The sequence below is a fragment of the Muntiacus reevesi genome, chromosome 1 (genome assembly GCF_963930625.1).
Source record: "Muntiacus reevesi chromosome 1, mMunRee1.1, whole genome shotgun sequence".
NCBI lineage: Eukaryota > Metazoa > Chordata > Mammalia > Artiodactyla > Cervidae > Muntiacus > Muntiacus reevesi.
The window spans coordinates 195333693-195359132 of NC_089249.1; the positions used below are offsets into that span (position 1 = coordinate 195333693).

Consider the following 25440-nt stretch of genomic DNA (forward strand, 5'->3'; position numbering starts at 1 on the left):
GGCTGCGGTGCGCCCTGCGGTGAATAATTTAAAGGGGCCGCGCCCGCGGCGCTGGGCGGAACGCTAACGGAGTTGGCGCAGGGTGGACCCCAGCTGCGGCTCCTGGGTGAGTCCGGGTTTCCTTGGCACCCGCAGGGACATCCCTTCGCGGGTTGTTAGCGAGCCCTCGGCTTTCCTAAGATCTGTCTTCCGTCGATTCTCGGTAGCTCTCGACTTCCTGACTCTTACCCCGCCCCCCCCAGCTCCCAGCAGGTGTTTTCGCACCGGTAGCCAGGTGCATCCTCGGGTGGGAGGAGACCAATCCCCTGCGAATTTTCCAGGTACGGCCTCAAGGGCACAGTGATTCCCCCAAATTTCCATTAATACTCTGAGGTTGCCTAAACAGTCTCAGCTTCCCAGAAAAGTCTCAGTGATATTCCAGCATTCTTCAGTATCACGCTCCAACGACTCCAGGGATGTGCCCAACCAGTTCCCGATTTTCCCAGTGATAGTCTTATATGCCTCACAATCTCTCGATAACTTTTTATTGACCCCTGGTAACTCCAGCGTCCCTGGTTACGTCTCCCAGCAATGGTCCCAGCCTCGTTCCCCGATTCCCAGGGATGCTCCGCACCATCAGAAAACCCCTAAACTTTACTATTACGTGACAGTAAATCTCCAGCATCAACCAGTAACACTTTGCGAGCCCACCCCACTCTGAGCATCCCAGGATGCTACTGAGACCTCGGCATTGCATCACGACTCCTTGTGAAGGCGCTCCTGGCAGCATTCCGGTGGGAGCCAGGCATCTCCCCAGCCCCATGACTCGGGCCCGGTTTCCCTGGGGTGCGGCATCCAGTGTTCGCAGAGGGTGCAGGGGTGCGGCCTAGGGATCGGGTCAGGATTGATCCTGCAGAGGGGGCCACCTGCTGGAGAAAACCGTGCCCTTGGGGAACCTGTTTTCTGGCTGCTGACAGTAGGTGTCCGACCGGCTGCCCTTTAGCCCCAGGGTGTGGCTGGACCAGTGGGGCGTCAGGCCGGTCTGGTGAGTAAGTAAGGAGACCCTGGTGGGGACCTGGGGACCCACCTCACTCCCTAGCTCGGGCCCCGAACTCAATTTGCCCCACCCCTCTGCTCCGCAGCACCCCTCCAGCCGTCCCCAAGCCGGCAAAGAAACCTCCCGGCAGTAAGGGTAAAAAGAGGGCAGGGTTTGCTGCAGGGGAGGAGCGGGCCCAGAGTGACGACTTGCCCGGATTGCTCCGGCTTCTCACTCCTCAGGAGTGCCAGACGTGCAGTCCTGCCTGAAGAAACAGATGGACGCCCCGCTGCAAACCGAAATGGTAAGGGTTGGGGGTTGTGCACCGCCACGGGGACTACAGTTCCCGACGTGCTTAGCGCGCATCATCGCGGCCCCGCGATAACTAGGCCGCGTTTGTTCAGGCGGAACTACGCTTCCCGGCGTGCACTGCGGGCCGCCGAACCTCCAGAAAGAGTTGACTCCCTGGGGGAGGGAGCCGCACTGGCCCATTTTGCAGATGGGGACGTCGAGGGCCGAGCCGACTGTGATCTCCGGGGCGGACTTGGCTCCGTTGGATGGAGTCCCGGGCGTCCCGGCCCCCGGGGAAGGCTTGACGGGCCCGGTATGCGATGCGCAGCCTGTGCCATTCGTCCCGCAGGTGCTGGGCATGATGATCGGCGCTGGAGTCGCGGTTCTGGTCACGGCCGTGCTCATCCTGCTGCTGGTGCGGAGGCTTCGAGTGCCGAGTGAGGACCGGGAGGGCCTTCTGGGGCTGTTGAGGGATGGGAGGGTGAAATGTCTGGGCCCCTGAGTCAGTAGAGGTGGGATGTGCTGGAGCCCGCAGGCAGCATCCCCATCTCTCGCCGGGCGGAGTATGCGTTTAGCTCAGAATGCCCCTCTCCGCCTTTGTTATCCCCAGAAACCCCAGCCCCGGATGGCCCCCGTTACCGATTCCGGAAGAGAGACAAAGTGCTTTTCTATGGCCGGAAGATTATGCGGAAGGTAAGTCTGGGACCCTCTGGGGCTCCTTTTGGCCACACAGAGGCGCTGCCCTTTTCCTAGTTATACTTTCTTAGTAAGCCCGCCGCCCTCCTTGATTAAGGGCCTCTGGATTTGCCCTCGCCTCTCTGGGTCTGAACTGGCAGTTGATGCATTCTTCTCACCCCCCCTCACCTTAATTCTCCCAGGTGTCACAATCCACTTCTTCCTTAGTGGACGCCTCCGTCTCCACCACTTCCCGCCCGCGCATGAAGAAGAAACTTAAGATGCTCAACATTGCCAAGAAGTAAGGCTGTGCAGGGTGTACCCAGGACTATGTTCAGGACTTTTTGAGTGATCAACCCATACCGAAGTGTGTACCTCGGGCTCTTTGAACCCCATGGACTGTCTGTCTTAGGAGTGTTTCCATGTCTGTGGGACTGTTTCAGAGCTCTCCCCTATCAGACAGGCTGTTTCTGTTCCTTGAGGGCTCTCTCAGTGATGTTTCTCTACTACAGAAGTATCTGTGAGTTATTTAATCCCCAGTTACTATCTCTGGCTTCCCTGGTGGCTCAGTGGTAAAGAATCCACTTGCCAATGCAGGAGATGTGGGTTTGATCCTTGGGTTAGGAGATCCCCTGGAAAAGAAAATGGCAACCTACTCCAGTATCCTTGCCTGGAAAATCCCATGAACCTGGCAGGCTACAATCCATGGGGTCGCAAAGAGTTGGACATAACTTATCAACTAAACAATAACAATGCTATCTTGGATGTCTTGCCCTGGTCCAATCTCCCCATGTGAGAGGGTTTATTCCAGGGTACTCCAGAGTGTTTCTGGGACCTGCTGGAAGGGCTATCTCTACCTTTTGTTCCCTAGGGGTTATCTCAGCAGTCCCTCTATATCAGAAAGCATCTCTCTATGTCACCTTCGTTGCAGTTCTTCTACTACAAGGAGATTATGTCAGGGATTTCTGTTCCCTAGGAGTCATCTCAAGAATCTTTTCACGCTAGAGACAGGAAGAACATCTCAGGACATGTCATCATAAAAGGGCTGCCTCAGGGTTTCTGAGCAAGGCTCTCTCAGAGGTCGTTCTAAGCTGAGAGCTGGCTGTGGGGTCTCCTGACAATGTAGGGTCTACGCGAAGGTCTGTCTCAAGAGTTTCTTCACACTGAGGTGCTATGCCAGGGCTGACCACAGTCAGTAAGTGTGCTATCCCACGGCTTTCTGTGACTTGAGCAGAAGGGCTGTCTCGAGGTCTTCCACAATGAGCTGAGGGTCTGTCCAACTCCTGGGGGGGCAGTCTCATTGATTGCACAGCCTTGAGGAGCTACCCTGATGTCACCATGACCTTCAAAGGGTTATCTCAGTTCTCTGTGACCTGGATAAGGGCTAGCCCAAGAATCTTCCTGATCAAAAGGGGAGCTATTGCTCAATTCCTCTGTTCTGTGGAGTTTAACTCAGTTTGAGCTCATTCTAGAGGATCTGTCTTGAGCATCTCGTGACCAGTGAAAGGACTGTCTCAGTAATAACTATGCCTTGCAGGGAAGAGCTGTCTGAGGTCCATGATCAGCAGAGGAGCTGTATCTGGAGTCTCTGTCTGTAACCAGGGCTATCTCAAGAGCCTCTGTGGCCATCCAAGGGGCTCTCTCAGGGCTGTCTGAGGCTTGGGAGGAAGGGCTATCTCAGGGATGGTTATAAAGAGCAGAGAGGCTGCACCTGGGGTCTCCTAATATAACAGAAGCTACCCCCAGGGGTCTGCCTCCATGAGGGAGGCTGTATCAGGAGTCTAGTCTGTGATTGCCAGCTGATGGACTATCTCTAGGGTGCCATGATGAACATAGATGCTTTTGCTGAGGTCTGCTCATATCTTGGAAGCTATGTCAGGAGTTTGCCCAATGAGAGGTTCCATCTAGGAAGCCTGTGACTAATGGGGGGCAACCTCAGAGTTTTACATCAGGGGTCAGCAAGTTTCTTTTTCGGGCCACATCTTAGGCTTTGCAAGCTGCACACAACGATAATGTAATGACTCAATCTTGCTGCTGTTATCATTAAAGCAGCCACAGATATGTGTAAATGAATGAATGTAGCTGTGTGCCAATAAAACTTTATGGACAAAAGGAGGTGGCTGGCGTGATTCAGCCAGTGGGCCAGCGTTTGCTGACCCCTGCTCTAAGGACCCCAGGAGGGGCTCTGTGGGGGCAGGAGAGATCTGAGGTCTGCCTGAGCCTTCTCCCTGCTCTCCACTGCCCCCATCCCCCTCTCCTCACACCAGGATCCTGCGCATCCAGAAAGAGGCGCCCACGCTGCAGCGGAAGGAGCCCCCGCCTGCTGTGCTGGAGGCTGACCTGACCGAGGGTGACCTAGCCAACTCCCACCTGCCCTCTGAGGTGCTCTACATGCTCAAGAACGTCCGGTCAGTGTTAGGGTGCAGGCAGGGGCGTTGCCGAGCTGGGGCCGACCTAACCTCCTCATGTCTGCATTTCCCCGCCTTCCCTGTCCAGGGTGCTGGGCCACTTTGAGAAGCCACTCTTCCTGGAGCTCTGCCGCCACATGGTCTTCCAGCGGCTCAGCCAGGGCGACTACGTCTTCCGACCCGGCCAGCCGGACGCGAGCATCTACGTGGTTCAGGACGGGCTCCTGGAGCTGTGTCTGCCGGGACCTGTGAGTGTGCCACCCCGGGGCGCTCGGCCGGGCGACGGGGTGGGCAGCAGGACAGGCAGGGGCACCACGGTCACTGGGGACGGACAGTGGTTTTGGTCAGCAGGGTTGGTGGTTTTTTTTTTTTTTAATTTGGGCCGTGCTGCATGGCTTACAGAATCTCAGTTCCCTGAGCAGGGATCAAATCCAGGCCATGGCAGTGACAGCACTGAATCCTAACCACCAGACCAGCAGGGAAGTCCCCTTGTTGGTGGTCCTTATGAGATGTGCAGGCAGGAGTCAGGAGCAGATGCCCAGGGGCGTCTGGGGTGATCAGCACAGTCACCAGCTAGTTAGCGATGCTGGTCGGAAGGTTCACGGGGTCAGGATGTCAGCGATCACCAGGCCACGTGAGAATGAGGGCTGGTGGCTTGGTCGGGGGCAAGAGGCGGGTCAGGGTAAGGGCAGCACTGGTCAGTGCCCACCCCACTTTGTGCGTCTCAGGACGGGAAGGAGTGTGTGGTGAAGGAAGTGGTTCCTGGGGACAGTGTCAACAGCCTCCTGAGCATACTGGATGTCATCACTGTGAGTCACCAGTACGGAGGGGTGTGGGGAGACGGTAGGCCACACCCACTGGACTGGGTAGGAGAGGTTCACCCCCAGAGCCCCCATCTCTGATGGGTCTCTGATGTTTCCAGGGGTCCCTCAAGGAATGGCATTGGGAAGGGGCCAGGGGGGGCAGGCAGGGGACTCTCACCACCCCGACCTTGACTCTCCTTGTGCCCCCAGGGCCACCAGCATCCCCAGCGTACTGTGTCCGCCCGGGCAGCCCGAGATTCCACAGTGCTGCGGCTGCCAGTCGAGGCCTTCTCAGCCGTGTTCACCAAGTACCCCGAGAGCCTGGTGCGGGTGGTGCAGGTGAGTGGGCGGTTCACTTCCTTCCATGACCCCCGCCCATCACAGGCTCCTGGGGGCTGGACCCAGCTGCCAAGAGGCGCTCACAGTGGGCTTATCAGCTCCGAGCAGCCAGACCTCATCCACTCCTCCTCTGAGCCGCCTCCACCCCATCTTCCCAGGCTTCTGCCACCTGACTGTGGGTTTCTCCCTGGCTCCTGTGACTGCCCAACCCCTTCCTGCTCTAATCTTGATCTCTGACCTTAGTTCCATCTCCTCCTCCCCATCCATGGCCCCACCCCCTGAGTGCTAGGTCCCCACTTTCTCCTGGGGCTCACCCTGTTTCTCCTTGGCCCCCGCCTCTGCCGACCACGCCCCTGAAGATCATCATGGTGAGGCTGCAGCGGGTCACGTTCCTGGCACTTCACAACTACCTGGGCCTGACCAATGAACTCTTCAGCCATGTGAGTTGCCTGCAGAGCACCAGGGGCCGGAGGGATGAGTGACGCCTGCCTCCTTCAGACATGCCATAAGTATGCCCTCTGCCACTAGGAGATCCAGCCTCTGCGCCTCTTCCCTAGCCCGGGCCTCCCACCCCGCACCAGCCCAGTGCGTGGCTCCAAGCGGATGGTCAACACCACGGCCTCAGAGGAGCTGAGGGAGACCCCTGGCCGGCCGTCTGACCCCACTGGGGCCCCACTGCCCGGGACTGGAGTTACCCAAGGTGACCCCTGCCTGGCCCCCAGGAGCTCAGGTTGAGCCAGCCTCTGCCCCTCAGTGCCTGTCTCAGTTCCTCAGGGACTCCCACCTGACCTGCCCAGCCCCCCAAAAGTGAAAGTGTTGGTCGCTTTAGTCATGTCTGACTCCTTGTGACTTCATGGACTGTAGCCTACCAGGCTCCTCTGTCCATGGAATTCTCCAGGCAAGAATATTAGCCATTTCCTTCTCCAGAGGATCTTCCCAACCCAGGGATCGAACCCAGGTCTCCTGTATTGTAGGCAGATTCTGTACCATCTGAGCCACCATGGAAGCCCTCAGCCCCCCAAGAGCCCTTTCAACTAGGTCTCCAGGTCTTCCTCCTTCCTGGTCCCCCAGAACCCCTGGCCTCAGTCCCATGGGCCCACTGGAATTGCTTTTCCTAGTCCTCTAGTCCCCAGGAACTCTGAGCTGGCCCCTCCTCGAGCCCCCTTCAGTTCCCCAACCCCTGATCCTAGCTGTAGACCTGGGGGCTCGAGGGGCCGGAGCCTAATTCCACGTCTCCTCCAGGGGACCCAGTGAAGCCCACATCCCTGGAAACCTCCTCAGCCCCCTTGCTGAGTCGCTGCATCTCCATGCCAGTGGATATCTCAGGTTTGGGGCACCAGGTGGAGCTGGGGGAGGCCATCAAATATCATTTATTTACTTATTTTTGCCTGCAGTGGGTCTTCATTGCTGTGCAAGGGGGCTCCTCTTCATTGTGGTGCACAGGCTTCTCATGCAGTGGCATCTCTTATTGCAAAGCATGGGCCCTAGAGTGTGTGCTCAGTAGGTGTGGCGCATGGGCTTACTTACTCAGGGGCATGTAGGATCTTCCTGGACCAGGAATGTTACAGGTGTCCCCTGCATTGGCAGGAGGGTTCTTAACCACTGGGTCACCAGGGAAGTCCACCTGCCTCCCAGTCTTGATTTTTCTCATCCACGAAGTAGGAATATTGTGGGCATTTCTCATGTCTTTTTTTTCTGTGGGTCCTTGTTGAGATGGTGCTCTTCCACTGTACTGAGAAGGGTTGCAAGGGAGAGAGAGAGGTGATGGATTAGTCCATGTCTTTACGGCTGCTGCCTGGGATAATGTTATTAGATAGTGTTTGCTTAGATTCCAGCTATGGTTATTCTCATCTTTATTGCATTTATTGCCCCTCATCCACCACAGGCTTGCAGGGTGGCCCCCGCTCGGACTTCGACATGGCATATGAACGGGGCCGGATCTCTGTGTCCCTGCAAGAAGAGGCCTCAGGGGGGTTCCAGGCAGCCTCAGCTCGGGTACGGTCTTGCCCTCTTCCCCCACCCCTGCCTCCTGACTCCAGTCCCCTCCTGGAACCCTGGCCTAGCCAAGGTGGAGTCTCCCAAGGAGGAAGGTTGGGGGGAGCATGGAGGTCACAGGCCCTGCCCCGCAGACTCCCAGTCAGGAGCCCCGGGAGCAGCCCGCAGGCGCCTGTGAGTACAGCTACTGTGAGGACGAGTCGGCCCCCGGCAGCTGCCCCTTCGGGCCCTACCAGGGCCGCCAGACAAGCAGCATCTTTGAGGCAGCAAAGCAGGAGCTGGCCAAGCTGATGCAGATTGAGGTGGGTAGCCCAGGGCATCTAGGGGACCAGGTAAGGGGGGTAGTAGGTGTGCCTGGGCCGTCTCAAACCCCTATCCTTCCTCCTCAGGATCCCACCCTTCTGAACAGTCGAGTTCTGCTACATCATGCCAAAGCTGGCACCATTATTGCCCGCCAGGGGGACCAGGTGAGTCTGATCCTTGACCTCTGACCCTGCAGCTCTGACCTGAGACCTCTCTCTCTCCCTCTCTGATCTCTGATCCTTGCCTTTTCACCTTACATGTAGACCTCTCAGTCCATGATTTCCAACCCCTGACCTTTGGATCCTATGATTCTCACTCCCAGCCCTCCCTCCCCATGTCCTCTGGACCTACTGACCTTTCCCCTCCAAACTGGAACCTTTAACACTAGGACCCCCACCCCAAGATCTCTCTTCTCTGCCCTTGGCCTTCCCTGCAACCCCCATTTTTCTGACCTTCAAAATCTACAACATATTCTGATGCTCTGTTTCTAATCCTAGGTCCCTGCTGGGATGGGGGGTGGTGGGGCTCACTAAATGGGTGCAGGTGTGAATCTGACCTGGAGGCCAGGAACCAGCCCCACGAGCCTCACGAACTGGATTTTATTGCCCTCTGATGGCATGCAGGAGGTGGAGGAAACCATAGCCCACTAATCTGCCCATTCCCCAGACGGGGAAACTGAGGCCCTTTCGTGACTTCACAGCTGGGGAGCACAGGGGAGGAGGCTTAAAGAGGGAACCAGAGTTTCAGCCCGTGGGTGACCCTGGGTGAATCATCAGGGAACCAGAGTTGCAGCCCTTGGGTGACCTTGGGTGAATCATATAGAAACTTCTCATCTTTCCCACTTGTGGAATGGGGGGCGAGGGTGTGGCTCATAACTACCTCCAGGAACTGTTATGAGGACCAGACAGGAAGTACTGAGTTCTGAGCTGCTAGGGTATGTGCAAGGGTGACCACAGAGGAAGGCATAGTGACAATGGGGGGGGGGGGGTGACAGTAAGGGTGACATGACTTAAGTGCTGAGACCACAGCAGCGCCCCAGGCTCAGGAGAGGGAGGTCTGGGCTTGGAGGAGGGGATGGCCCAGCTGTTAGCTGGCTGGATGATGGTGGTTTTTATTTTAATTAGATTCTAGTTGATTTGTTATAACAGTTTGATTGTATTGTCACTTTGAGCTGCTCAATGCAGAATGGGCTCCTTCCTGCAGAGTACGTTTGGTACCCGCTGTTCGAGGTACTGGAGGCCTGGCTGAGGAAGTGTGGTCACACCATGGCCCTTGCAGGGGCCCCTGGGCCCTGCTTATCTGCGAACTTCTGCTGGGCTCAACTCAGCCCAGCCCAGCCCAGCCCAGCCTACTAACATACCAGGCTGGTGTGCAGCCATCCAAGGCTCCTCAGGGTCTTCAGGACTTGGTTAGGAACAGAGCTGGTCTGCTGTGCCCCCTCCCAAAACCATGTACAGTGGTTTTCAGTGGGTGGTGGGAGACAGTTTGGCCCACCCCCCTGGGATATTTGGCCATGTCGAGACTTTTTTTTAAGCTTTTCTTCAGTGTTTTTGAGATTAGGTTTTACTTCTTTACTTATGCATTTATCTGGCTATGTCTGGTCTTAGTTGTGGCACACAGGATCATCCTGTCATGTGGGATCTTTTGCTGCCATGCACAGACCCTCTAGTTGTGGTGTGCAGACTCTGTTGCTCCACGCATGTAGGATCTTAGTTGCCCAACCAGGCATCGAACCTGTGTCCCCTGCATTGCAAAGCGGATTCTTAACCACTGGACCACCAGGGAAGTCCCACAGGGCGACATTTTTGATTGGCTTGGGAGGGTGGTACCTAATGGCTAGACGCCAGGGATGCAAGATGCACAGGCCAGCCCCTCACAACAGAATTATCCAGTCCAACATGTCAGTAGTGCTAACGTTGAGAAACCCTGCTTTCCACAAACAGTTCCCAGAGTATATTTCACCGAACACCCCTATCACAAGGGATCTGAGTGCAACAGGTTTGGGGAACTTGGACTGTTTTAGTCCTTCTTGGAAGTGCCCAGTGAACTCATTAGCATATTCAAGGCTCTGAAAAGTCCTGCTGTGGGGGAAAAAACATGTTTCCCAATCTGAGGATGAATGGCAGCCTAATACTAGTCACACCCATTTGTAGCCCAAACCCAGTCTGGGAATTCTGTCTTGGAACGTTCCAATATGTGTGTATGTCCCCCGCCCCTCCCAAGGATCCTTGCTGTGTTTTGGTGCTCATCAGGGCTTTGTGGGGTGTCATACAGGTTTGTGTGCTGGATGAGGAAGGAATGTTTCTGTCTCTAGGCTGTTTCAGTTCCTTATTTAAGAGGGTGGTACAGAGTGGTGTCCAGCTGGGCAGGCTAACCAGAGGGGAGAGGGGTATTTGCTGTGTCCCAGGCTTGCTGTAGGGCCAACAAACACCAGCGGGGTCCCCTGCCCTTGAGAAGCTCACAGATAGACCTTTCCTCAAAGGATGATACAGATCGTTGCTAAATCACACAGGCTTCGTGCTACAAAGGGGATGTCCTCAGTTCTACGACGTCTGATTTAGGCAGAGCAGTGTCTCTGAGGAAGTGACCTCCAGTGAAGGAGGAAGAACAAAGAGAAATTAACTAGGTGCAAGGGGGAGGAAAAAGCACTCTAGGCAGAGGGTACAGTTTGTGCAGATGCCTTGTGGTGGAGCTGTCCCATCTCGAAAACAAAGGAAAACCAACAAGGTTGGAGCAGAACACAGGAACTGAGAGCAAAGGGGATTTTTTTTTTTTTTTTTGCACCAGTCAGCTTGTGGGATCTCAGTTTCCTGACCAAGGATTGAACCTTGGCTTCAGTAGTGAAAGTGCCAAATGCTAACCACTAGGCCACCAGGGAACTCCCCAAAGGGGATTTTTTGTGTGTGTGTGTGTGTGATAATTTTAGAGATGTAATTAACACATTATACAGTTCACCCATTTGAAGAGTACAATTCAGTGGTTTTTACTATATTCAGAGTTGTGCAACCATAACCACTGTCAATTTTAGAACATCACCTTAAAGAGAAACACCACACTCTAAAGCCATCCATCTCCTACCTCCTAACCAATGGCAGCCCTAAGCAACTACTGATCATATGTTTCTATAGATTTGCCTGGTCTGGACATTTCAAATGGAATCAAACAATATGTGGCCCTTTATGTCTGGGATTCTTTCCCTTAGTATGATGTTTTCAGGGCTCGCCCATGTGGTGGCATGCATCAGCGCCTTATTCCATTACAGCTGAATACTGTTCCATCATAGGAATGAACCACATTTTGCTTCTCAGTTAATCAGCTGATGGACATTGACTTATTTCCACCTTTTGGCTAGTATGCAAAATAGCATGATTCAGGTATGAACATTTTGTACACATATCTGTGTGGATATGTTTTCATTGTGTCCTCGGAGTTGAGTTGCTGGGTCATATGGCAACTCTGGAGAAGGAAATGGCAACCCACTCCAGTATTCTTGCCTGGGAAATCTCAGGAACAGAGGAGCCTAGTGATTACAGTCCATGGGGTTGTAAAGAGTCAGACATGACTGAGCATACATGCCCAACACAATGGCAACTCTATCTCTGAATCTTTGAGGACTGTTTCCTAGTGGCTGCACCATTTTACATTTCCACCGGCAGTGTATAAGGATCCCAGTTTCCTACACCTCTCTGACACTTTTTGATTCTAGCCATCCTAGTGGCATCTCCTTGTGGTGATTTGCATTTCCCTAATGATTCATGGGGCTTCCCAGGCATGCTAGTGCCTGCCAATGCAGGAGACATAAGAGATGTGGGTTTGGTCTCTGGGTTGGGAAGATCTCCTGGAGCAGGGTGTGGCAACCCACTCCAGTATTCTTGCCTAGAGAATCCCATGGACAGGAGCTTGGCAGGCTACAGTCCATAGTGTCGCAAAGTGTAGGACATGACTTAGCACACAGCATGCGGTGATTCGTAATGTTGAGCATCTTCATAGGATCACTAGCCATTCATATATCCTTTGGAGAAACGTCTATTTGGAGCCTTTGCCCATTTTTTTGAATTAAGTTATTTGTCTTTTTAGTGTGGATTTGTAAACATTCTTCACATATTCTGAATACCAAACCCTTAGCAGATATATGATTTGCAAATATTTTCTCCTAGCCTGTGGGTTGTCCTTTCACTTCCTTGATAGTGCCCTTTGACGCTCAAAAGTTTTTAACTTTGATGAAGTCCAGTTTATCCGTTTTTCATTTTGTCACTTGGGCTTTTAGTATCATATCCAAGATTCCATTGCGTCCATGGTCCAATGTAACCATGATTGACTCCTGTGTTTTCTCCTTAGAGTTGTATAGTTTAAGCTCTCACATTCATGTCTTTGATCCATTTGACATGATGAAAGGTGAGGCTCCAACTTTGTTCCTTTCCATGTAGCTATGCAGTTGACCTGCACAAGCAAAGAGGACCCAAGCTCAGCTTTGCTCCTGTGTAGCCAGTCTTCCCAACCTCTTGCTTCCTTCCTGTTGAAAAGAATTCCTGCGTCTTAATCTGGGCTGAGATGGGTGATCTATTAGCAGTATCTGCTGTGGGTGCCGAATGGGAGTATAGATACCTGTGCTGCTCAGCTCAGTGATATGGAAGGCCTTCACTGCCGCAACTTCTCTTTCCTTAACCTTTCCCGAGGGCCCAGACCCGAGCTGTGGGTGGGGCGTTGCCCAGGTGCCCATCTCCTGGCCCCTCCCCCACAGGATGTGAGCCTGCACTTCGTGCTGTGGGGCAGTCTGCACGTGTACCAGCGCATGATCGACAAGGCGGAAGACGTGTGCCTGTTTGTGGTACAGCCCGGGGAGCTAGTGGGACAGCTGGCTGTGCTCACCGGCGAGCCCCTCATCTTCACGCTTCGAGCCCAGCGTGACTGCACCTTCCTGCGGATCTCCAAGTCCGACTTCTACGAGTACAGCCTGGGCCCCATGTTGGGGGGGTGGTGACTCAGGGGGTCCCCTGACCAACTCCATTCTGCCCTGCGTGTGGCTATGCCTCTGAACGCTCCACACTTTTCAACGGCACTTGAAAAGCCGTTTTCACTTTTCGAGCCCTTCCTGTCCCACCCCCCAGGCCATCACCCAAGTCAACACTCCCTACCGGCTGTTCCTGGGCGCCCCCCGGCCCATGTGCCCCCGCCCTTTGCCTGCAGGATCATGCGTGCACAGCCTAGTGTGGTGCTGAGCGCCGCACAAACCGTGGCCGCCAGGATGTCGCCCTTCGTGCGCCAGATGGACTTCGCCATCGACTGGACTGCGGTGGAGGCGGGACGCGCACTGTACAGGTGCAGCCCCCGCCTCTACCTCTTTCTTCAGGTCCTGCCTACCTGCCTACTCTGTCTGACACCTGCACCCCCACCCCAGGCAGGGCGACCGTTCAGACTGCACCTACATCGTGCTCAACGGGCGGCTTCGTAGTGTCATTCAGAGAGGCAGCGGCAAAAAAGAGCTGGTGGGCGAGTACGGCCGCGGGGATCTCATAGGAGTGGTGAGCGTGGCCCCAACCACTGACCTCTAACCTCTCCTAGTCCAGGTTCCCGCCACTCCCAACAAGTATTTCATCCCAGGCAACAGGATGGGGCACTGAACGCGCCCTCCCCCGCCTCTAACCTCATGTACTCCACTATCTCCAGCTGCTTTCCATGGGGCGGGGAGATGGGGGAAACCTCATCAGCGTAGTGAGGGACCCTCAACCGGTGTGGAACTCTGTCCTCCTGGCCTCTCTTTCCCCGAGCTCCGAGATGGATAGAGAGGCTTAGTTCCGCCTTCTGTCTGCACCCACAGTCGACCTTCCCCTTATCTATCAGCCTCCTGGCTCATGCAGCCGTGGTCACGCACTTGGTCCCCTAGGTAGAGGCGCTGACAAGGCAACCACGTGCCACGACGGTGCACGCGGTGCGCGACACGGAGCTGGCCAAACTCCCCGAGGGCACCCTGGGCCACATCAAACGTCGATACCCGCAGGTGCAGCTCGCTGGGCTGGGGGCTGTTCTCCTAATGGGGGTGGGACAGATGAGTGGGGGTGTGGCGCTAGAGGAGGCGGGGCCTAATGGGTGGGGAGGAGGTTCGGGTACGGTGGAGCCCTAGGGAGGAGCTGAAACCTCTAAGTGAGGGGCGGGGCCCAGGTAACGGACCCAGGCGCCCTGGTCAAGGAGGAAAAGGTGGTACTCGCAGAATTGCTCCTGCAGTCTCACTGGACTGCCGGCCTCCAACGCCCCAGGTCGTGACCCGCCTCATCCACCTGCTGAGTCAGAAGATTTTGGGGAATTTACAGCAGCTGCGAGGACCCTTCCCAGGTAGGAGCCTGCAGGCGCCAGGGAGTACTGGAGGATGTAGTCCAACGCAGAATGTGCTGGGGGAGGGAGCATTGAGCCCAGGGCATTCTGGGAGGTGGAGTCCAGCGTATAATCTGCTCCAGGTGGAGTTTGAAGCAGGAAATTGCAATCCGAGTTCTGGTGCATGCTGGGGGATGAAGTTCGGGTTCCTGGGCATGCCGGGAAATGGAGTCCTGGACCCAGGGCTGCTTGTTAGTGGAATCTAAAGCGTCAGTCATGATGAGAGGTGGGGTCTTGGGGGCAACGTTGGTTCTGGGTGTCAGAGCTGGTTAGAGGATGGAGTCCACCTACTAGGAAAGGAAGACCTAGACTAACGTGTGCTGGGAACTGTAGTTTGTGGGGTGTTGTTTGGGGCCTAGGGTATATTGGGAAGTGACTTCAATAGGTTACCAACATGGTGGGAGATGTGGTTCCTGGTCCTGGTGGATGCTGGGAGTCGTATTTCTCAGTTTCAGTGCATGCTGCGAGGTGTGGTTCCCTTCCAGGGCATACTGGGAGGTGAAGTTTCCTAGCTAGGATATACTGGAAAGTGGTCAGATTCGAGGCGTGCAGAAATATGGGCCCGAGGTTTTCGGTTATGGTGACCTGACCCTAGGCAACCTCTACTTTCCTCCCCCCCCCCTCCGCCCCGCCCTGGGGGCTTCTGCCCAGGCAGCCCTGACACCTGGATCTCTGGGGTGGGGCCAGGGTGAGCCGTGGCCAGGAACCATCCCTACGCCCAGGGTCTTCCCCGACAGACTTTCCCCCAGTCCTGCACTCTGCGCCCAAGTACACTTTCACTCCCACTCTGCTGGCAAGACCACCCTTGGTGTGATTCTGGGGCAACTCCGGGGGCAGGGACTTGAAAAATCTCAGACCCCTGAGAACCTCTCTGTGATGCTACAAAGACCGAGTTTCTAGTGAGCATCTAGTGTGTGCTGGGCATCCTGCGGGGTGCAGGGTGGTGGGGGAGTACACAAACAAAGCCCCTAGAAGGGTTCACGGCTTGGCTTGCAAGATAACAGCCTTTAAAATACAAAGAAAGAGCACAAAGTCAGCTAAGGTACTGTGTAGAAAACAAAAGAGAGTCTTGATGGGGCGTGACTAACCTAAGGAGGCAGGGTTTTCTGAGGACAATGAGCAGAGACTTGATAAATGAGATGGAACCAGATGCTGCAGGACTCCGACAGGGTTTGGTGGTATTGTAACACTTCAAGGGGGAAAGTGAGTGAGGGGGAGGAATGGGCCAGGGTAAGTCTTGTAGGAACCAGAAAGGCATTTGAACTTGTTTAGATTGTTATAATCTGAGCAGACTCTGGGAGATAGTGATAGACAGGAAAGCCTGGCATACTGCAGTTCATGGGGTCCCAAAGAATCAGACATGACTTAGCAACTGAACAACAAGACTATTATAGGAATTGGTGAAGGAGAAGAGGCAGTGAGAGGTCTGATCAAGAGATTGGGGTCGATGTTTTAGTCTAAGGTGTATGCAGAGAAGCTGAGACGCAATAGGTGGGTCAGAAACATCTTTATCTCAGTCTAGTTCTGTGTTCAAGTCCTTTTAGTGGACAGAGACCCCCCCACTCCACCCAGGCAAGAATGGGTAGGGGCACAGATCAAGTCCATGTAGGCAGAGTGGAAAACAGAAAGGGTTATACAGTTGTGTAATGGATCCCCCTGAGGAGATTGGGCCAAAACTGAGGGTCAAATAGCCAGATCTTATCAAGGACAGTGATTGAGGCTGTGGGGCTAAGATTGAGACCATGACCTTCAGTATGGCGTCACTAAGCCTCAGCTGAGGGACAAGAAGAAGGGATTTCTGAGAAGGTGGGGGAGAGCTGACCTTTCCAAACACAGGACCAACAGCAAATACCATCCTTTGGGGTCTCAGCAGGTTCGGGACTAGGTGTCCCCCCTCACTCGGAGCTCACCAACCCTGCCAGCAACCTGTCAACAGTGGCAGTGCTGCCCGTGTGTGCTGAGGTGCCCATGGTGGCCTTCATGCTGGAGCTGCAGCATGCTCTGCAAGCCATTGGTCAGTCATGGGCAAGGGCAGGCCTTTGGTCTGTGTGGGGCAAGGCGCGTGCGGGTGGGGGCATTGGTCAAGGAATGGAGATGCCTTGGTGGGTTAGGGTGGAGGTGGAGCTGGAACAAGGCCCTGTAAGCCAAGTAGGTGGCATTCTCTCATGAGAGAGGCCCCACCTTTGTTGGCCCAGGTTCCTAAACACCCTTCCTCACTCATCCATCTCCAGGCCCCACGCTCCTCCTCAACAGTGACATCATTCGGGCCCGCCTGGGGGCCTCTGCACTGGACAGGTGTGTGTTGGGGGTATGGGGACGGGGAGCACAGGGGTGAGCTCAGAACGTAGGATTCTTTCAGTCTCATTTGAGTTCTAGGCTGTGAAACAAGGAGCATGGGCCCCCATCCCTCTGGTCACTGGGGAGACAGTGGGGTGAATCGGTCCCTAGAGGACACAGTCGTGTCTAGGCCTTGAATGTCCACATCCACATCCCCACAGCAGTGGAGCTACATGGTCTCTGAGGGCAGGGACCCCTGACCAGCCCCAAGATGACCCTCCCCACTCCCACCCTAGCATCCAAGAATTCCGGCTGTCAGGGTGGCTGGCCCAGCAGGAGGACACGCACCGCATCGTGCTCTACCAAACAGACACATCGCTGACACCCTGGACCGTGCGCTGCCTGCGCCAGGCCGACTGCATCCTCATCGTGGGCCTGGGCGACCAGGAGCCCACACTCGGCCAGGTCCGGAGACCAGGCACAGTGACCCGCACCCCCGGGATCCCGCCCCAGGCCCTTGGGTGCCTGTGCTGGGCCATGTGCACCTTCACCAGTGGGGCTAGGTGACCAGAAACCCAGGGGGCCAGGTGTGGGGGGCAGGGAGGAAACCACCGGTGAGAGTGACTTCCGTGCTCCCCACTCCTCCGCCTACCCCCATGCAGCTGGAGCAGATGCTGGAGAACACAGCAGTGCGCGCCCTCAAGCAACTGGTCCTGCTGCACCGCGAGGAGGGCGCAGGCCCCACGCGCACTGTGGAGTGGCTCAACATGCGCAGCTGGTGCTCGGGACACCTGCATCTGCGCTGTCCGCGCCGCCTTTTCTCACGCCGCAGCCCGGCCAAGCTGGTGAGGGGTGCTGCGGGGCGCGGGTCCACTGGCAGAACCCTTCGAGGGCGTGGCTAGTGGAGGGGCATGGCTTAGAGGCCAGAGGGGCGTGGCGGTGTGTTGAAGGTCCAGAGGGTGCCTCCTACACCCCCATACTTATGCGCCATGTCTCTCTCCCCTCATGCCAGCACGAGCTCTACGAGAAGGTTTTCTCTAGGCGCGCAGACCGGCACAGCGACTTCTCCCGCCTGGCGCGGGTGCTCACAGGCAACACCATCGCCCTGGTGCTGGGCGGGGGCGGGGCCAGGTGAGGGGTGTGGTCAGTGCCGGCAGGGGCGGGGCCAGGTGCCTTGAGGACTGGAGCTGACTCCCAGAGTGGGATCCCACAGCACCACGTTCCTTGCTGGTGGGGGAGCCTGGAGGAGATTCCTGGGGGTGGGGCTTAGGGATCCCAGCAAGTCACTGAGTCTCCTCCACCGTGCAGGGGCTGCTCACACATCGGGGTGCTGAAGGCATTAGAGGAGGCGGGGGTCCCCGTTGACCTGGTGGGCGGCACGTCCATCGGCTCCTTCATCGGGGCCCTGTACGCCGAGGAGCGGAGCGCCAGCCGCACTAAACAGCGGGCCCGGGAGTGGGCTAAGGTGTGTGTTACAGGGAGGGGTTGGGGAGGTGGTGGGGAAGGGTTCCCCCACCCCAGGAGCACCCTGAAAAACCTGACCTCAGAGGGGCTTCTGGATTTCTCCTGACCCTCCCTGACTTAATCCTGTGAAGCCCATCCGGATTCTTATAGTGATACCTCCAGGACCTTTAATGACCCCTGTGACTTCTGGGCTAGTGATCCTAGCTCCCAGCTCCCAGCTAGAACAATCAAGACCCTTAGGGACCTACTAGTCAGTGACCCCCAAGTGACTCCTGTTTGACCCCAGCTCTCCCCTTGTCCCTAGAGCATGACTTCGGTGCTGGAGCCCGTACTGGACCTCACCTACCCCGTCACCTCCATGTTCACGGGGTCAGCCTTCAACCGCAGCATCCACCGTGTCTTCCAGGACAAGCAGATCGAGGTGCATGCTTCCTTCATGCCCCCCACCCCCACCCCTCCCCATAGGCGTCCCCAGTCCTCCTGGATCGCGGCTTCTGTTCCTGCAGGACCTGTGGCTGCCGTACTTCAACGTGACCACAGACATCACCTCCTCGGCCATGCGTGTTCACAAAGATGGTGCGTGCCCCCAGGCGGCCCAGCCACAACCACTGGGGCCGTTTGGGGAGTGGGTGCTGGGGGTGGGCAGCCAAGTTGTTAACATGAGTGACCATCCCTCCTGGCCTGATTGCTGAGCACTAACCGTCACCCACTAATGCCCCATGGGGCCCCAGGTATGTCTGTCCTGGGGAGGGCGGGGGGGGGGTTGGGAGACTTGTCGGGCGCCTCACCCCCTCACCCCCCGTCCCCGCAGGCTGCGTGTGGCGCTACGTCCGGGCCAGTGCCTCCTACTGCCCCTACCTGCCCCCGCTCTGCGACCCCAGGGACGGGCACCTGCTGGTGGATGGGTGCTTCGTCAACAACGTGCCAGGTCAGCGAGCCCACGGGGCTGGCCGGGCCTCTGAGTGCGTCTGAGTGTGCCTGTGCGTGTCTGTGTCTGTGTGTCCCGCCGGGCAGGCTCCCTGTGGCGATACGTGCGTGCCAGCATGACGCTCTCGGGCTACCTGCCGCCGCTGTGCGACCCCAAGGACGGGCATCTCCTCATGGATGGCGGCTACATCAACAACCTGCCAGGCAAGTAGCCACCTGCTCGTCCTCCTGCGCGGACACACGGGCGAGCTCACAGCCGGTATGTGCATGTGTAGGATGCACGCATATGCTGTGTTGGACAGGCACATACACTCACAGATGGGCGGGGTGCCTCCACCACCAGCTTTCTATCACACCTGCTGACTTCAAGCATGCAGATAAGAGGCAGGGGCATTTGCAACTTAAAATTCCATACACACAGAAGCGTGCAAACACAAGTAGACACCTATGCTGGCTACACAGATGCTTGAGGTCCCATAAGCCGGGGATCCACATAGTTTGCTTGCACGCCAAGTTCGGCCCCCTGCCTGATTTTATAAATAAAGTTTTATTGGCACACAGCCACTCCCAGTCATTTACCTTTTGTCTGTGGCTGTGTCTGTGCAGCAGAGTCAAATAGTTGCATCAGAGACCACACGGCCTAAAAAGCCAAAATAATTTTTCCTCTGACCTTTTATGGTTTGCCAACTCTGGCACAGGCAGTCCATATAGATACATGCACTCACACAACCACATTCACGTGAGCAGGTGTGTACAAACTCTGGTGCACAGGCATGCTTGGATGCACAAGGAAACATAGACAGACGTTGATCTAGGGACATGTGAAAGGAATACAAACAGTACTGGGTGTGTGTACAGAGGAGTACCCCACCCAGAGGTGGGTGTATTCACAAACATACAGACAAGAGATGCATATATCTGATAAAGGTGCATATGGCACGCACACACACACAAAAATTTGTGAGGGACACAGGCAGTCTGATGGAGACTCAGAGTGGGCGAGTGGGCATGGCTATCAGACCTGTCCACAGGCACCCCCAGACCTACGCAGGGACCCTCACTGGGGCACACAGACTGTGACCACAGCACCCCACACACACTGTACCATCACTCCACCCTTCACCCTATCCATCCTGCTCCCCTGAATCTCCGTCAACCAGCTCTTTGCTCTCTGTCTCTTGCCTCAGTCTTGAGGTCTCTGGTTCCACCTGGATCCTCTTTCCTTCCATATCTCTGGCCAGTGACGTCTGTCTCTTTCTCCCACCCATCTCTGTTGCTGTCTCTGGTCCCCTGTGTTTCTCTTCCCTTGGCTGTGTCTCCTGGTGTCTTTTTTTGTTTTTAGCTGCTCTGGGTCTTCATTGTGGTATGCGGGCTCCTTGGTGAGGTATTTAGACTTTCTTTAGTTGCAGTGCAACAGGGCTTTTCCAGTTGTGGCACAAGGGCTTAGGTGCCCTGCGGCATGTGGGATCTTAGTTTCCTAACCAGGGATCAAACTCATGTCCCTTGCATTGGAAGGTGAATTCTTAACCACTGGACCAACAGGGAAGTTCGTCTCTGGGTGTCTTTATTCCCACATCTCCCTGTCAGTTTCCTTCCACCCCTGTCTCCCTGCATCTCGGACCCTCTGTCTGTTTCCATGACTCTGATCGGTTCACCTTTCTTTCCTGATGTCCTTACTATACTCTCTCTCTCTGTCACTCTCCTTCCATGTCTCTGTTTCCCATTCATCTGACTTCGTGTCTCTTTCCACAGTGACTTTGTCCCTGTGCCCCATCTTCTCTCTTCCCTTGGCCCTGGTTCCCCAAACGCCAAAGCTCCAACACCCGACCCCACTTCCCACACATCATCAGCCTCTACATCCATCCACACACACCCATTTGCAAGCCTGCATGTCGTTCGCATGGTTTTTTTGCATGACCATGTGAGTGATGGTGTTTGTGGGACTGGGTTGATCTTCCCTGCCCCGGTACTGGTGGGGAGCCCCCGGCTGACTCCCTGGCCCCACAGCGGACATCGCCCGCAGCATGGGTGCCAAGACAGTCATCGCCATCGACGTGGGGAGCCAGGACGAGACAGACCTTAGCACATACGGGGACAGCCTGTCTGGCTGGTGGCTGCTGTGGAAGCGGCTGAACCCCTGGGCAGACAAGATCAAGGTTCCAGACATGGCAGAGATCCAGTCTCGCCTGGCCTACGTGTCCTGCGTGCGACAGCTGGAGGTTGTGAAGTCCAGCTCCTACTGTGAGTACCTGCGCCCACCCATCGACTGCTTCAAGACCATGGACTTCGGAAAGTTCGACCAGATCTATGTGAGTTGGTGGGAGCCACCTGGTGACAGTGTGGTGGGCTGGCAGACCTTTACTCCCGAAAGCCCAAAGCCACAGAAGGGGAAATAGTCTAGGGCTCTATTTGGGATCTGGGGGCGGAAATAGAACGGTAATCAATTAGTGATGTCTACAATGAGTATCACAAGGGGTGTGGCTGCACATGCGCGGTGTATGAACTACCGGGGAAGTTGCGCTGCCTGAAGCACGGTATAGAGATTTCTAACACCATTTCTGTGTTGGTGGGAATAAGCACCACGGTCAATTAGTAATGTCTGCCACAGGTTTGTGATGCATTGAAAGCAGCACTGTGTAATGTGCCACTGATCCAGAAAAATGGATCATAGTGCATGCCAAGAGAAAATGATCAGAGCTGGGGGCTTCCGTGGTCCAGTGGTTAAGATTCCGAGCTTCTGCTCCAGGGGGCGTGGGTTCAATTCCTGGCCAGGGAACTAGGATCCTGCCTGCCGCATAGTGCAGCCAAAAAGAAAAAAGAAAGCATCAGTAGCTGCCTGTCCAGTGCTCTGAGTAAAAAATGTTTGATGCCCTTTCCAGGCTCACTGGGAAGGCAAGCTGTGATGGATTAGTGATGTCTGTAGTGGCCATGGGAAATGGTGATGTTTAGGGGTATAGCATGTATTTGCAAGGGCTTCCCTGGTGGCTCAGATGGTGAAGAATCTGCCCACAGTGCCAGAGACCCAGGTTCCATCCCTGGGTCAGGAAGATCCCTGGAGAAGGGAATGGCTACCCACTCCAGTATTCTTGCTTGGAGAATTTCATGGACAGTGGGGACTGGTGGGCTACAGTCCATGGGGTCTCAAACAGTCAAACATGACTGAGCAATTAACAGTTATTTGTAGAGCTTGAAATAAGCTTGCACACTGCCGCCTGTGTCCTTTGACACTTGACACACTCCGTGGTGCTGAGTGGGGGAAAAAATGTGCTAAGACGGACTAGTAATGTTGGGCAGGGGCATAGGATCGAGGATGTGGGGATGAGTGTGCTAAGTGCACCCAACTCTGAACTTTAGTCTCAAATGCCAGCTCTTGAGAGCAGCAGGCTTCTGAGGGGCCAGAGGAGGGGCAAGCAGGGTGGGGATAAGCAGAGAGGAACATTCTGGGGGTCGCACACATGGCCCCAAGCCCCTCCCTTCATTTTCTGCAGGATGTGGGCTACCAGTATGGATCGACCGTCTTCGGGGGCTGGAGCCGGGGCGACATCATTGAAAAGATGCTCACAGACCGGCGGTCTGCCGACCTGAACGAGAGCCGCCGTGCAGACGTAAGCCTGCGCCCTCCTCCATCGGCAGGGCCCCTCCGACAACAGATTCTTCCCACCCCAGTTCACTCTGGACCCCTCCCCCTCCCAGCACCCCCCCCCCCAACACACACACCTCAGATGACCAGCCTCATCCACATCACCCGGCAGGTGCTCGCCTTCCCCAGCTCCGGCTTCACTGACTTGGCGGAGATAGTGTCCCGGATCGAGCCGCCCACCACGAGCTACGTTTCGGTTTCCGACGGCTGTGCTGATGGTGAGGGACCGAGGGCCACCCTAGGAGGGTGGGGACGGTATACGTGGCCGGGGAGGTCAGACCAGTCCTGAGCCGCGTCAACTTCACCCATGCCATTCCAGGGGAGGAGTCGGACTGCCTGACGGAGTACGAGGAGGACGCGGGCCCCGAGTGCTCACGGGACGAAGGGGGCTCTCCGGAGGGCGCAAGCCCCAGCACTGCCTTGGAGATGGTGAGAGGGGGGTGATCCGGGCCTCCCTCCCCCCGCCCGCGCAGCGGGGAGACTCTGCTGACGTGCCCCCCTGGCCTGGGCTGTGCGATGACACATGCAGGGCGTGGGGGGCCACCCCTTGTCCCCACAGGAGGAGGAGAAGTCGAACCTCCGGCACCGGCGCTGGCTGCCGCAGGAACCCTCCAGCCCTGCTGCGGATACCTGAGGACCTCGAGGGGTCCCCGCCTTGGGCTGGACAAGGGGTGAGCCCTGTGGGGATGGCTCACTCCCCCTCTGCCTGCTGCTATGCCTGTGACCCCTTGGGTCCCCCTTGACCCCCAGGGCCCACACACTGGACTGGCCTGTCCCCCCCTCCCCGGCGTGGGGGAGGGGCAGCACTGCACTGATGACCCTCGATCAGTCACACCAATAAACCTTTCCCTCTTGGAAGTGGCCTTATGTCATCTTTGGGTTCAGGGGGCACCTCACTGCACCTTCTATGCTCAGGATGGCTGAGGCTGGCGCTGGAAACAGCCTTGAGCTTGTCACAGTGACCAGCGCTCCCAGCCTCCGGCTGAACATCCCCCACTCCCAGTGGGAGGGGCCTGCAGTCCCACTCGGTGCGGGCTCTGGACCACACGGCCTGCAGATGCTGTTGAGCCTCTCTGGGGATCACGGATGCCCATTCTGGCACCCCTCATTTTCCATACTGGGTTCCCACAGCCTTCCCCCCTTGACTAGTCCTACTGTGTGCAGAAGCTCCATGTTTTCTATGTATTCCTATTGTGTGTGCTCCTGAGCCTGGTCCCTAAAGGACGTCCCATACATACACGCATGAATGGGGCTCAAGAACTTTACTCTCGGAGGCTCCCAGCCAGTTTCCTCTACTGTGAGCTGCTGGCCTGTTGGGGCTCCCCATCACTGACTCTCCCTCCCCGGAGCCGGAGCGGGGATGTGACAATGGGTGGGCTTATTCACAAGACTATCTTGTGGGCAGCGGGGAATCCTGGATGATTTTTTGTTTGTTTGTTTAGTTGTGTGTGTATGTTTTACTATAAAATATACATAGCATAGGAGACTTCCCTGTTCATCCAATGTTTAGGACCCCATGCTTCCAATGCAGGGAGCATGGGTTCGATCCCTGGGTAAGGAACTAAGATCCTACATGCCACGTGGTATGGCCAAAAAAATTAAATAAAATTTTATATGTATATGTTTTTAATTTTTTTTCTTTTTAATTGAAGTATAGTTGGTTTACAATGTCATGTTAGTTTCTGGCACACAGCAGAATTATTCAGTTATATATAAGACATACATTCATTTTCAGATTCTTTTCCCTTACAGATTATTATAAGATACTGAGGATAGTTCCCTGTGCTATACAATATGTCCTTGTTGGTTATCTGGTTTTTTTTTTTAATAAAGTGAGAGTGAATGTTTTTATTGACTCCCTATTTATTTGGCTGTTTGGGGTTTTCATTGTGGCATGCAGAATCTTCGTTGTGTCATGGGAGATTGTTCGTTGTGTCACACAGACTCTAGTTGCAGCTCACAGACATTACCAACTGTGGCACATGGGCTTAGTTGACCCTGGGCATGTGTGAAGTGAAAGTGTTAGGACCCCGTGGACTGTAGCCGGCCAGTCTCCTCCATCCATGGGATTTTCCAGGCAAGAATACTGGAGTGTGTGGCCATTTCCTTCTCCAGGGGATTGTCCCATTTGTTTAAAATGTATTCTTTTTTAAAATTTATTTATGGCTGCTCTGGGTCTTCATTGCTTTTGGTGCAGGCTTTCCTCTAGTTGTGCCAAACAGGAGCTGCTCTTTGTTGTGGTGCATGGACTGCTCATTGTTGTGGCTTCTTGTCATGAAGCACAGGGTTAGGCACACAGACTTCAGTAGTGGTGGCTCATGGGCCTAGTCAAAATCTTCCTGGACCAGAGATTGAACTTGTGTACCCTGAATGGCAGGTGGATTCTTTTCCACTGCGTCACTGGGGAAGTGCCCACTTGTTTATTTTCTGTTTATATTTCCATTACCCTAGGAGACAAATCTACAAAGATCTTTCTGTGGTTTCTAAGAGTGTCCTCCCTATGTTTTCCTCTAGGAGTTTCATAGGATCCATTCTCATATTTAGGTCTTTAATCCATTCTGATTTTCCTTTTGTGTATGGTGTTAGAGAATTTTCTAATTTCATTCTTTTGCAGGAAACTGTCCAGTTTTCCCAGCACCTCGTATTGAAGAGATTGTCTTTTTTCCTTTGTATATTCTTGCCTCCTTTGTTGTAGATTAATTGACCATAGATGCATGGGTTAAAGCCTCTTTTCTATGTGAGGTGACACATTCATAGGTTCCAGGAATTACATTTTTGGAGGGAACAGAAATTATTTTGCCTACCATAAGTTCCTAGGAGAAGAGAATGAAAACAGCAACCCACTCCAGTATTCTTGCCTGGAAAATTCCATTGACAGAGGAGCCTGGCAGGCTACAGTCCATAGAGTCGCAAAGAGTCAGACACTACTGAGTG

The 25440-nt window shown here is 55.1% G+C and overlaps 1 protein-coding gene across 11 annotated transcripts; it reads left to right on the plus strand.

Annotated features, from left to right (window-relative positions):
• Nucleotides 1-50: 50 nt before the first annotated feature.
• On the plus strand, nucleotides 51-23364 carry PNPLA6 (patatin like phospholipase domain containing 6). 11 transcript variants are annotated; one of them, XM_065917870.1, is made up of 35 exons: nucleotides 56-106; nucleotides 243-320; nucleotides 1258-1319; nucleotides 1656-1743; nucleotides 1917-1999; nucleotides 2185-2282; nucleotides 4249-4389; nucleotides 4478-4637; nucleotides 5118-5198; nucleotides 5403-5531; nucleotides 5891-5971; nucleotides 6060-6231; nucleotides 6774-6857; nucleotides 7417-7526; nucleotides 7661-7828; nucleotides 7916-7993; nucleotides 12571-12776; nucleotides 13017-13148; nucleotides 13228-13351; nucleotides 13714-13827; nucleotides 14084-14159; nucleotides 16069-16212; nucleotides 16430-16493; nucleotides 16772-16940; nucleotides 17138-17320; nucleotides 17488-17606; nucleotides 17784-17940; nucleotides 18244-18360; nucleotides 18446-18515; nucleotides 18954-19070; nucleotides 20874-21175; nucleotides 22355-22471; nucleotides 22619-22724; nucleotides 22826-22935; nucleotides 23036-23364. In XM_065917870.1, exons 3-35 carry the CDS (start codon nucleotides 1293-1295, stop codon nucleotides 23138-23140), a joined length of 4032 nt encoding a protein of 1343 aa, XP_065773942.1. In that variant the 5' UTR covers nucleotides 56-106; nucleotides 243-320; nucleotides 1258-1292; the 3' UTR covers nucleotides 23141-23364. The 11 variants fall into 11 exon arrangements, with proteins under 11 accessions (XP_065773939.1, XP_065773942.1, XP_065773940.1 ...); XM_065917867.1 differs by lacking the exon at nucleotides 243-320 and having other exon boundaries at nucleotides 51-106; nucleotides 1122-1319; XM_065917868.1 differs by lacking the exons at nucleotides 56-106; nucleotides 243-320 and adding an exon at nucleotides 910-1024 and having other exon boundaries at nucleotides 1122-1319.
• Nucleotides 23365-25440: the final 2076 nt, after the last annotated feature.

Excerpts from the sequence above, each read along its gene's own strand:
- PNPLA6 (XM_065917862.1), top strand. The coding sequence starts at position 1,515 with ATGGGGACGTCGAGGGCCGAGCCGACTGTGATCTCCGGGGCGGACTTG. Across the intron at positions 7,829-7,915 it reads CCAAGCTGATGCAGATTGAG|GATCCCACCCTTCTGAACAG; the intron begins GTGGGTAGCCCA and ends CTTCCTCCTCAG. Across the intron at positions 14,160-16,068 it reads GCTGCGAGGACCCTTCCCAG|CAGGTTCGGGACTAGGTGTC; the intron begins GTAGGAGCCTGC and ends TTGGGGTCTCAG.